This window comes from Muntiacus reevesi, chromosome 8 (genome assembly GCF_963930625.1).
Source record: "Muntiacus reevesi chromosome 8, mMunRee1.1, whole genome shotgun sequence".
Classification (NCBI taxonomy): Eukaryota; Metazoa; Chordata; class Mammalia; order Artiodactyla; family Cervidae; genus Muntiacus; species Muntiacus reevesi.
The window spans coordinates 48,739,585-48,751,634 of record NC_089256.1 but is presented as its reverse complement, the minus strand read 5'-3'; the positions used below and the strand labels follow the sequence as shown (position 1 = coordinate 48,751,634).

The following is a 12,050-nucleotide window of genomic DNA, read 5'->3' as shown; positions in this document are numbered from 1 at the left end:
TTTTAATTAGTAAGTGTTTGGGTTGAGGGGAAAGTACTCTATCAGTAACATATTTCTTATACTTTCATTTTATTAATTTATACATTTAAGTCTGTATTGACTCATGGATTGCATTTTATTCAACATCTTTTACCATTAGTATCATTGTTTGGATATTCAGGTTGCCCCAGATTTAGCCAAGTGAAGCCCTTTGGATTGGTTCCTGTGTCCTTTTGGCTTGTCCTATCTTTTAAAAATATTTTCTTGCTTTCTAGCATAAGATATTTTAGGTTCGTCTTCACATTCTTTGCCCCAGCTCTGGAATCAGTCATTTCTCCAAGGAACTCTCATTTCTTTTAGTAGAGTGAGGTATTTAGAAACTAAAGTCTGGGTGCTAGCTATATTGTTTGTTGCTATTGGGATAGAGCTGCTCCTCAAGCCTTCTCGGTGAACAGAGCTAGGAAATATATATGTATATGTAATTTTATATATACTCATATGTGTGCATATAACCATGAGTTTGCACCAGTATTTTTGATTCCAGTTTAATACCAAATAATCATTTTCGTTTTTTCCCTTCTCATATTTCTAACTCTTCTTTCCAACAGTGAGGAATCTGGTTTCTCATTGTCCTTAATATGCTTGTTATTTGATCTGTCCACATTCTTGCCATCTTCTTCCACTTGTATTCAGTCACCCTCCTCACCCACTTGAACTCTGCCACAGCCTATCAGGTCACAGCATCTCTCCCTCACTGTGAGCCAAACCCCATGCACATCTTTAATATATAAATGCTCTTTCTTCTGTGAAACTTTACAATCTTTGTTGTTCTTTTTTTTTTATATCGTTTATTGACTCTTAATAATAAGAGTCTGACACTAATTTTGGGGGTTATATTTATACCCTTCTTTCCTCAGGTAAAGCTGCTTGAGATCAGGCACTGTGTCATGGCCTTCTGCGGTGTCCTTTTCAGTAGCAAGCTTAATGCCTAATAAGTTCTCACTTAAAAGAATGGTTACATTGCATTGTAGCTGTGGTGATGCTTTCTAGGTGTGGGTCATTGAATGACAGACTTATAAGAGTTTACACTTTATTGTTTATTTTCTTGATAGCTTATTATAACTTAATTTCCAAATGAATATTATATTTAAATTTAATTGATGACAGAGTTATTTTAAAATGACTCCATCACTGAAATATACCTTTGGAGCTCCTTTTAAAATTTCTTTTAGAAATTTAATAACCATCTAAGAAGTCAGTTTCTGTATTTTGCATCATACCTATGTTGTCCTAGTCTTAATCAGTTTAGTCAGTTGTTTACCAACTGTTTACAAACAGTTTAGTAAACTGTTTACCAATTTACCAGACTTGGACTGGGCAAGTTTTGGATATTTGCAGAAGTTATATATACTTACAAAGTAAAAATTTGCCACCATCAAACATATTCAGAATATGCACTTGCCTTGAAGATAGTTCTGGGAGAAAAATTTCAGAAATATTTAAGATGAAGTAGCATAATGTGAAGTCTTTTTATTTTTTATTTATTTTTTTTGTGTGAAGTCTTTTTAGAAAACAACTTTGAAGAAAATGGTCATTTAAAATTTTTTTAAGGTTAGTTTTAATATGTTTGCATTTTAAAATTAATTTCATTAGTTACCCCTTGTATTTGAGATATGAATCCTGCCTTTGAAGATGTTACCAGTTGTATTAAATAACTGTGACCATTTTCATCTTTGAGCAGAGGATCTGGGGTAGGGATAAAAATAACAAACTTTTACTCTGCTATTTCTATACTGTACACTTTTTTTTTTAACAGTGAGCATATATTATTATAAAAACTAATAATTTGATATACAAAATTTAGTAACTCATAGAAAGAGTAGCGTGATTCTTGGCTCTTTGATAGAGATTTAAACTGAATTATAGGAGGATACTAGAATCTACAGAAATGTTACTATTGATGACTTGGCTTCCAGGGTCTGTGAATCTGCATTGTATGTAAAGCTGTATATTACCTTGTGTTTTTCAGGAAAAGTATCCATAGCTTTCATTAGATATTTTAAAAGGTACTGGACTCAAAGTTGAAGAACTGCTACCACAGAGTGAAATCCTTTTAGAACATGAATAACTTAACCCTCTTTATATGAGATTAAAATATGCCCACATCCCAAACTGTCTTTTATAGCCAACATTTTCAGTAAATTCTACTGTATTTTCCTGTAGTTAAAGAAGGTTCACATACTAGAATCTTGTTGATCTGATTTTTTTTTTCCAACCTTTTGAAGGTTACTTGTTCTCCAGAAGGTCTGAAGGTTTGGGTTCAGGATACTTCATATTTGTGTAGTCGGGCCGGGCAGGTCCTCCCCGTGAGTATTCAGATGAATGGGTGGATTCACGATGGAAACCTGCTCTGCCCATCATGTTGGGACTTCTGTGAGCTCTGTCCTCCAGAAACAGATCCTCCAGCTGTTAACCTGACTCGAGCACTACCCCTGGGTGAGTAGTCTCTGTGGTTGGAGTAAAGAGAGGGACTTTTCTTGGAAGATGTTGAAAATTCCCCAGAAGGAAGCTCTAAAACAGGTTGTGCATCTTCTCTTCTAATTGCAGTTTTATGGGAAGATCTCCTTCCCTTCATTGTTAGAAATCGAAGGTAGGTAGACTTGACACCTTACTTCAGTAACAGCGAGAGTGAGGAAACTTTGTATGCAGAGAACCTCTGACTGGCACAAAAAATTCCCTGACAGTTATAAAAAGTTAACGTTTCAGCCATTCATTTTGAAATTAAGAGTAAAAATTCTGTTCATTGAATACAAAAAAGCAGTTAAATATGTTTTAGTTGTATTATAACTAGGTGAGATGAAAGAATGGGAAAGACACTGGAAAATGTTCTAAGAAGGGATTGACATGTCCACAAAGAAGAGATAGGTGCAAGAAGATGCAAATATACACAGTGAGATAGAAAGACAAGTTGGCCAAGACAGTGGTTTTCACTGAAGGATATTTTACACATTCTGTGAGACTCCAGAGAGTAGAATTGAGACCAATAAAACGAAGTTGTAGGGAGACAGATTCAGTAAAATCGTTTAGAACCAGGAGAGGAATAGAAGGAACTGTCTTGAGAAGAGTGCCTTCCCTATTAATGAAGATGTGCAAACTGAGGCTGATGACCTGTTTCTAAGAGTTATAGAAGCAGAATTCGTGAACTCTCAATGAAAGCTTTGACTTATGGTCTATCATGTTTTATTAAATGATTTATGAGATTTTATGACAGTTTAACATTTTGAAATAGGCCATGTTTCATTTTCTCAGCTGGAGGTATTTTTTAAATGGAATTATATAGTCCTTTATTTGTTTTGTAGTTTGTTTTTTTGTGTGTGTGTGTGCAATAGAGTTTATTAAAGTATAAAAGGGATAGAGAAAGCTTCTGACATTAGACATCAGAAGGGGGCAGAAACCCCTGTAGTTTGGTTTTAAACAGAGGGCTACATTCACTTTACAGCTCAAAGTTTCTTTATCTCTAAAATTTAATCTTTTTTCTTTCCCACATTCTGAGAGCTTTATCAAGACATGGGCTGCTAGTGGAGGGTGAGTTTGGGGGTATGAATACTTGTGTTAGGGGTGCCCAAGACCACCCCTAGATTTCATGATTCTCTAAGACTCTAGTTATACTTATGGTGCTATGTTGTATTTTCTGTGGTACTATGTTGTGATTTCTTCCCGTTAACCAGTTCTATAAGGAAGCATGCTCAGAAAAGGATTGTTACCTCTAAATCAATACCACAATTTTGAAAAATGTATAAAATATTATAAGAATAGATGCCTTTTAGGTGTAGTTTGCATTAGTGAATATGAAAGATTTAGTTCTAAATTCTTTTTTTTTTTTTAATTGAAGGATAGTTGCTTTACAGAATTTTGTTGTTTTCTGTCAAACCTCAATTTAGTTCTAAACTCTTCCTGATCTCTTCAGATTGTATAGGTTGTTTTGTTTCCATTTATTAAATGCTGGACCCTTTGCTGAGTGCTCTATGTCTATATCCATGTATCTAATCATCACAAAACCTAATGAGGTAGGAATTATCATTTTACAGGTGAGAAAACTAAGGTATAAAGAGATTAAGTGATCCATTCACTGTTACAACTAATAAGGTGCAGATCAAAACCCAGATCAGATCATCTCATTCATTTTGAAACACCCTCTTTGTATCTTTTCTTTGTAAAAAGTACTGTCACAGGGAGTTCCTTGGTGGTCCAGTGGTTAAGACTTCAAGCTTCCAGTGCAACGGGCCTGAGTTCGATCCCTGGTCAGGAAACTATGACCCCATGTACTGCACCGTGCAGCTAAAAAAAAAAAAAAAAAAAAAAAGTACTGTCACAGAAAGTGCAGTGTTTTTGAAGGACAACAAATGTTCCAGAGCCACCATTAATGTTTTAATGGTTTTAATGTTTTAGCTTGTTAAATTTTAGTACCAACAGCAGATAAACAATAGCTAGTTCATTTCTCCTCCTATTTCCTTTGGATCAAATTGAGAATGAGGAAGTAAAAGGATATGTCTGTGTTATTAGAAACTCCAGGGTCTAATCCTTATTCCAACCAAGACCACTGTATCTAATGCTCTAGGCCAGAACTAATCCACTACATCTTTCTGGGGTGATGGAGTTGTTCTATAATCTGTACTGCCCCATACAACAGTCACTAGTCACATGTGACTATTAAACATGTGAAATGTGGCTAGTGTGACTGAGGAACTAAATATTTTGTTTGATTTTGGTTAATTTAGATAGCACGTATAGCTGATGGCTATGTGTATATACACATCTAACTTATTCACTTTGCTGTACAGTGGAAAGTGACACAACATTATTGTAAAGCAACTATACTCCAATAAAAAGTAGTTAAAAAAATTTTTTTTAAAGTCACCAGCAGAATGAGAAACACCTGTGTAAACCAACCAAAGAAAGACAATTGATCAGGAAGGAAGGAGAGGTTTTATAGTAAATAGAAGAAAAAAAAAAATCCTAATTGCTACCATCAAAGTGAAGAATGCTGTGAAAACCAACAAAGACACAATGAGATGATCAACAAATCCAAAACCAAGTTTTTTAAAGCACCAGTAATATAGTAAAAATTCTAAAAATCTGATCAAGAGAAACATAGGCATGGTAAAAATTTTAAATAAACACATACACATAAATATACACATGCTTTGGAAATGAAAAAGAGTAGTCCATCTCATGAAAGCTAGAAAATGAATAAAAAAGCATAAGGGTGCTAATATTTCCATCTTAATAGGAAGCCAAGTGATAATGTGGAAAGTAAATGGAACATGACTAGAGGTTTGCTTATACAGGGCCTCAGACAGACTATGGGAAGAAAAGAAGGTGAAACATAATACAGGTTAAATTATCACCTTGAATAGCAGGAGCATTTTATCTAAATTAGGAAATAGTAGTTTAAACTTACACTTTAAAAAAATTAACTTATTTATTTAATTGGAGGCTAATTACTTTACAGTATTGTAGTGGTTTTTACCATACATTGACATGAATCAGCCACGGGTGTACATGTGTTCCACATCCTGAACCCTCCTTCCACCTCCCTCCCCATCCCATCTGCAGTAACCATCAAAGATTAAAACAGGGTTGGGGTTGATGGGAAGAATATGATGTAAGAGCAAGTTTTAATTATATTTCCTCTTATACTGTTTTTTTCACCCTGACATTTGAATATTTTAAAAACTAAAAAATGCTATTTAATCAGTAGGATTTAAAACAATAAAGTCAAGCTGGTTACATTTAACATGGGTTGACAAAGTGCCTTCTAATCTGACTTTATCTGACTGATTTTGCCATCAAAGAGGCAAAATAATCACATTCGTAGACTGTGTAGCCATACCTCAAAGTTATGTCTTTATTGCATATTGTGTAGCCTAATGAATATTTGCTAGTATTTAGAGGCTACTTTTTATTGCATTTCACCTAAAATATGTCTTTGAAAAAGAAATGCCTATTTGCAGGGCAGGAATAGAGATGCTAATATAGAGAATGGACTTGTGCACATGGAGGGGAAAGAGAGGGTGGGACAAGTTGAGAGAGTAACATTGACATATATACGGTACCGTGTATAAAATAGATATACTTCCGTATATACTACTTGGAAGCTGCTGGATAGCACAGGGAGCTCAGCTTGGTGCTCAGTGATGACCTACAAGGGTGGGATGGGGGGGAAGGAGACTTGAGAGGGAGGCAATGCATGTATACATATAGCCGATTCACATTGTTGTATAGCAGAGACTAAGACAATGTTGTAAAGCAATTATATGCCAATTAAAAAAAAATCAGCTGGCTTCCTTGGTGGCTCTTTGGTAAATAATCTGCCTGCAAGTGCAGGGGACACAGGTCCAGGAAGATGCCACATGCCGCAGAGCAACTAAGCCCACGTCCTGCAACTCCTGAGCCTGCACCCTAGAGCCTGTGCATCACCACAAGAGAAACCACTGCAATGAGAAGCCCATGCATCACAACTGTAATAGAGAGTAGCCTCTACTCACCGCAACTAGAGAAAAGCTCATGCAGCAACAAAGACTCAGCACAATATATAAATAAATAAAATTACATATATATATTAAAAAATCAGCAAATGATAGTCCATGGGCACCCCCCCCAAAAAAGCTTGTTTATTGCAGAAAGAAAAAAGAACAGTAAAAGTTTCTTTAAATTTAAATAGCACATATAGCTATCGGACATATTGGGCAGTGTAGCTCTAGGTCAGAAGTTCAGACTTGCATAAGATGCAAACTTTAGCATGCATCAAAATCATATTAAAACACAGATTGCTAGGATTTACCCCTGAGTTTCTGATGCAGAAGATTTGGGTTGGAGTCTGAGAATTTGCATTTTTAACAAGTTCCCATGTGAGACTGATGTTGTTGATCCAAATGCCGCACTTAGAGAAGGATTGATTTTTCTAAGATTTAACAATTGTCAGCTCGCTCCATTGGGAAAGAATATAAATTCCCCATGGTTTACCTGAATTATACACAATGAAATAATTTTTTAAAATGCTTACTTCACACTGTATAGTTCTTAAAAAAACAGCTGTAGTACCTTAACATTATCATTTTATTCGTTGTATAACCAGTCCTTTTTTCTCTTTTTAAGAACGTCGGACTAGAAGCTTGGTTGGTTATTTATTGGTCAAAATGGTAGAAATGATAACTCATCCTAAAATAAAGTCAGATTGGCCTGGTCTCTTGACTGCTCAAAATTGTTCTCCATTCTGAGAATTGTTAGGGAAAAATAGTTTTACTTATTAGAACAACTTATATAAATTAAAACATACTCCTACTGCCAAAAAACTATAGAATCTTCTACTGTTTCCACATTAAGCCTGGGGTGATATGGATAGATGAGTAGATATTTAGAGATTGGGAAACATATGTCCTGTTTTGCCTGGGATGGTCCAGGTATGATTATTTATGATTGTATTAAAATAATCAAAGAGAACAATTTAGTTGATCAAAGCAAATTCTATTTCACATAGGTAGTCTCTAAGGAATCCAGAGAACTGTAAAATAAAGGAAAAGGTCTATAAGCAGGAAATAAGGAAGAAATACTCAGCTTAGGTTGATGGGCTGACGTTAGTATCTAACCTTATTTAGAAAGATCAAGGAAACAAGTATAGAGCCCAGAGTTGACTTGGTGGTTGCAGATTGGCTGACTGGATATGCTGTGGTTCTGGTCAAGTGGAGCATTTACACAAACATGAAAGTTATCTAAGTTTTAGTTTGATGAGTTATCTAAGTTTAGTTTCCATCTTGAGACTAGAAATTTATTTCAACACTTATTTCAAAATGCCCTGATATGGAATGATAAATTTTGTGGTCACCCTACTTAGAAGGGACAAGGGAGACTAGAAGAGAGTCTGCATCCCATGTTAGAATAGCCAATAATTTAATTTACTTTCCTGTGTAGCATCTTTAGCTTTACCAGGATACTACTACCCTGAGACACCTTTATTGTTTCTTGGGTGCTGTTTTTGAACCTTGATGGGGTAGGCATATCTTTTCTCCTGCATAAATATTTTCTTCTTTTTCTATAAACATAAAAGACTGCATATCCCTGTTTCAGGAAGTCACTCTTGATTCTGCTCTCAGAGGTGGTCCTTCTTCACCTTTTAATAATTAACTCTACTCATTTGTCAATATTTTGTCAATATTGACAAAAAACTATTTGTCAATAGTTTTTTCCAAAAATGTCTATGGAAAATCAACTTTTTGTTTTCAACCCTAGATCTCTGTTCCCGTTCCTCTAGCCTGGTGGTCACCCTCTGGCTTCTGCTAGGCAATCTATTTCCTCTGCTGGCTGGATTTCTTCTGTGCGTATGGCATTAGGAATGGAAAAGTGAATTCTACAGACATTCCTTTGTGTCATGTTCCTCTGAACAAAGCACAAAATCTGGGCGAGTGCCAGCCTATGTGGATGGTGGAAGTGGCATTCCTGACTTTGGCTTGGAAGTGTTGACCACAATCAGATCCTAAAGCAGAGCTTCACAGCAGTCACTCCTCATCAGCAACCCAGCAGCCTCAAAGTTTGGAGGAGAAGGATTTCCAAGTCTCCAAGCCTCTTTACATTTCAGGATACATAACCTTCTTGAAATTTTCATTTGAAAGTGGGATAAAAGGTGAAGATTTCAGTGATTACATACCTCAGCATTTCCGTTAACCTAAAACAGTCGGAAAGTTCATCTCTGCTGCAATAATTTAAAGAACAGCTAATCGTTGCAAGATTATAAGTTGTGGACCCTGTCCTCAAAAGTATAAATTGTCCTTTGACTTACAGAAAATAATTTGATTTCTACATCAAATATTATACCTATTTTAAATTTAATGATTGTACATTGTATACCTAAATCATTGTTCTAATGGGTTTTGTCTTTAAATTTTTGTTTTGCTAAATCTTATGATTTAACCTTTTTCAAACCAGCTGTGTGGCAGTTTTCTGCTGAACCATTATGTGTTGGTCGCCCTCTTCTAGCTGTATCCATACTCACTGATCTTCAGAGAGTAGCTTCCAGTTTTATTCTCCATTCGTTTAATATTGACTTGAAAAACTGGGAAGCAGAGGGAGAAGAATATTCTGCCCTGTGAATCATTGAAGACATGCAAATTGAAGAAAACCTAATTGTATGTTTTTCAGATAATAGTTATGACAACTGCTATCCAACAAGAATAGAACTTTCCTTTGTGAGAAATGAAGATAAAAAGAAATTCTGGTATAGACAGGTATGCAGTTATTTTCAGGTTGGCTTAGAAACTGTTACAGAAGAATTTCTACTATTTGAAAATTATTTTATGTATAAGAAGAAAAGATATAAGTCAAAACAAGATGGTCTGAATTGCTTACTAACAGTAAAGTGTAGGTTTGGTGTAGAGCCTATCCAATAGGGTCCACTTTATCACACAGCGAATGACTTAGTCCATAGAAATCAGAAGATTGCCTTTGTTATATCTTTTCCCTCTTGTATTTGACACTCTTTATGTCACCCATTGATTCTGGTTCCCAGAAGCAATTCTGCTGTGATACCAGAGCTGCCCAGCCCTACTTAGTAATCCCAATGTGAAATTCTTTAATAATGAATGATGTCCAGTTTTTCTAAAAAAAAAAAAAAAAAAAAACTTCATGAGCTCTAAAACTATGAAGTCCTGTGGCGTTATAAACGTAGTCCTTGAACAGACATTAATTCATTAACTGGTTGGCCCTTTAATTCAGCATACAGTTATTGAGCATTCAGTTTAAGAAATTGTGCTAAGTGAATAAACAGCATAATTACTAAGAAATAATTCCAACCTACTATTTGGCACTGGAGTCAAACAGCAACTCCAACATAAAGGAAAGTCACCTCTTTTTTTTTTTAAGTGCATACATTTAAAATAATTATCTGCCTACAATTTTAAATTGGAGGTTTTTGTCATTGTGAAATGCTGGGAGTCTCTAGCATAGCCAACCTCAGCTGAAGAAAAGCTAATAATGACGGTGTTTCTGCCTTTGTCCTGCATACTTTAAATCATGCAGATCAGAAAAATGTAGAGTATATTTTTAAAGAAGGTTATAAATCTAAGCATATATACCTAATGTGATTATGAATCATTGCAAAGTTATATAAAGAATTTTACCAAAAATAATATGGATTAATAATATATTTGAGACTCACAGTGATAGGTTCAATTATATTTTGACTATTGTGCAGTAATCCCATTTAGGTAGTATTGTTTCTGAGCATGGTGCTTTTTATACTTGAAATATATTTTTGCTTTATTTTTTATTGATATAATTATATTTGCACTAATGAATTTCTGAAGAAAATATTATAGATGACATTTTTTCTATCTATATTTGTTAAGCTTGGTATCTGGTAGCCCAGTGTTTCCTCTGCACAAATGTAGAACCTGATAAAGTATAATGTTAAAAAATCTTGAATTTTTGAGGGTAACTAACTGTGCTGGTGTCTTCCTTCCTCCTCAGCAAGTTTTGAAAATGGTTGCTTGTCACTGATTCTGCATAGTATACTCAGTGAAGATTTAGAAGGCCACTGAACCTGTAAGAAATTTTAAGATGCATAGTTTAGTCACTTAGTAGATGATAAAATTCTAAAACAATATTCTAAAAACAAAAATTTTTTAAGTCTGAAATTTTAATGCAGAATTATTGGACTGTAATTCAGCTTTGAACTGAAGAACTTGAAATGACCCAAATGTCAGTATCCTGTGACAGGTGATTCCCTTTGTGTTCGCAAAACCAGTTCACAGAGAGACTGCAACCATGGTGGGAGGGAGGTGGGGCAGGGAAGGGGAATGGCAGTAGCTAATTTGAGGATAGCAGACTGAAGTCCCTTTCTGATTTAGAAGGGGCCAAGTGCTTATAAAAACTGACTACCTCAGTTTTCATTTCAGACTTAAGTTCATTTTGATAGTATTAAGGTCCCAATGTCAAAATTAACAAGTGAATTCAGCTCAGGTTTTCAAGAACAGAATTTACAGGAAGGAAGCAAAAGCCATGTCGTTAGACTTGAGCTGACAGCTTTAAAGAAACTGGCAAGCAGTTAGGTAGTCTTAATATAGATCTCTCTGTATTCTCCTGAAAAACATCTTTTTCTAAAAATGTTATAAATTATGCTTAAAGTTAGTGTCAGCCTAATATGTTGGCTAAGAATTTATCAGTATTTGAAAGTGAAACATAAATTAATGAAGTTTAAATAGTTTTAGGAAGATACATAAATAAGTATTCCATAAAATTTTATCAATATTTTCCTCAGTATTAGAAGACTCACTGATTGAGGCCAGCTGTAAAATGGCCGTGTGCTTTCTCAGAGTCTTTCCAGCTGTAATATTCTGTGACTGATACCGAGCAGACTCTCTCAGTCACCGCTGGGTCTGACCTCCTTCCTGGAGCATGCCAGCTCACACACCCGTCACGTTCATCGCAGGGGCCTGGCTCAGTGCCTTAGCACTGTCCTTGTCCTTGGACGCTGAATGGAGAGAGAAGAAGGCATTTGAGTAGTCTCGGCAGGATGAGGCGGACTTCAGTCACAGCCCCACAGACCTGTTTCATAGTTGGCACCTGTCATCCGTGCCATGTCCTTGCAGCCCAAGAGGACTAATATATTTTAATAAAGTCTGTGTTACTTGTTCTGAAGAAGGAACTTACCTGAAAGGATGACCTTTTTTTGATACATTTAGTCAGGGTTGGGGAGGGAGTGGTGAATTATTTTCTTTTTGTTTACATTTTTAATAAAGTAGATTTAAGAACTAATCTTTATTTATGGTATTTAACTTTAAGTGTAATATATTACCTAGAAAAAACAAAGCTTTAATAAAAATGGAAACTAATCTGCATCTTGTCTTTACTTAACACCGTCAAGTTTTTTAAACCAGGTTAGGAGTACAAACCTCAGATGGTGAAAGAATCTGCAGGCAATATCAGAGACCTGGGTTCAATCCGTGGGTCAGGAAGATCCCCTGGAGAAGGGAATGGCTACTCACTCCAGTATTCTTGCCTAGAGACTCCCATGAACA

General features: G+C 35.5%; 1 protein-coding gene across 2 annotated transcripts in view; it reads left to right on the top strand.

Moving 5' to 3' along the window:
- LMLN (leishmanolysin like peptidase) overlaps positions 1-11,830 on the top strand; it is a 49,043-nt gene extending 37,213 nt beyond the window's left edge. The window contains exons 16-18 of one of the 2 annotated variants that reach the window (XR_010664233.1): positions 2,265-2,475; positions 8,269-8,659; positions 9,175-11,830. Coding sequence is in view for 1 of the 2 variants with exons in the window: in XM_065943133.1 (XP_065799205.1) it covers positions 2,265-2,475; positions 8,269-8,369 (312 nt within the window). In the remaining variant the exon portion in view is untranslated. Of the gene's footprint in view, positions 1-2,264; positions 2,476-8,268 lie in introns of both variants that reach the window. The other variant, XM_065943133.1, reaches the window with a different exon arrangement.
- Positions 11,831-12,050: the final 220 nt, after the last annotated feature.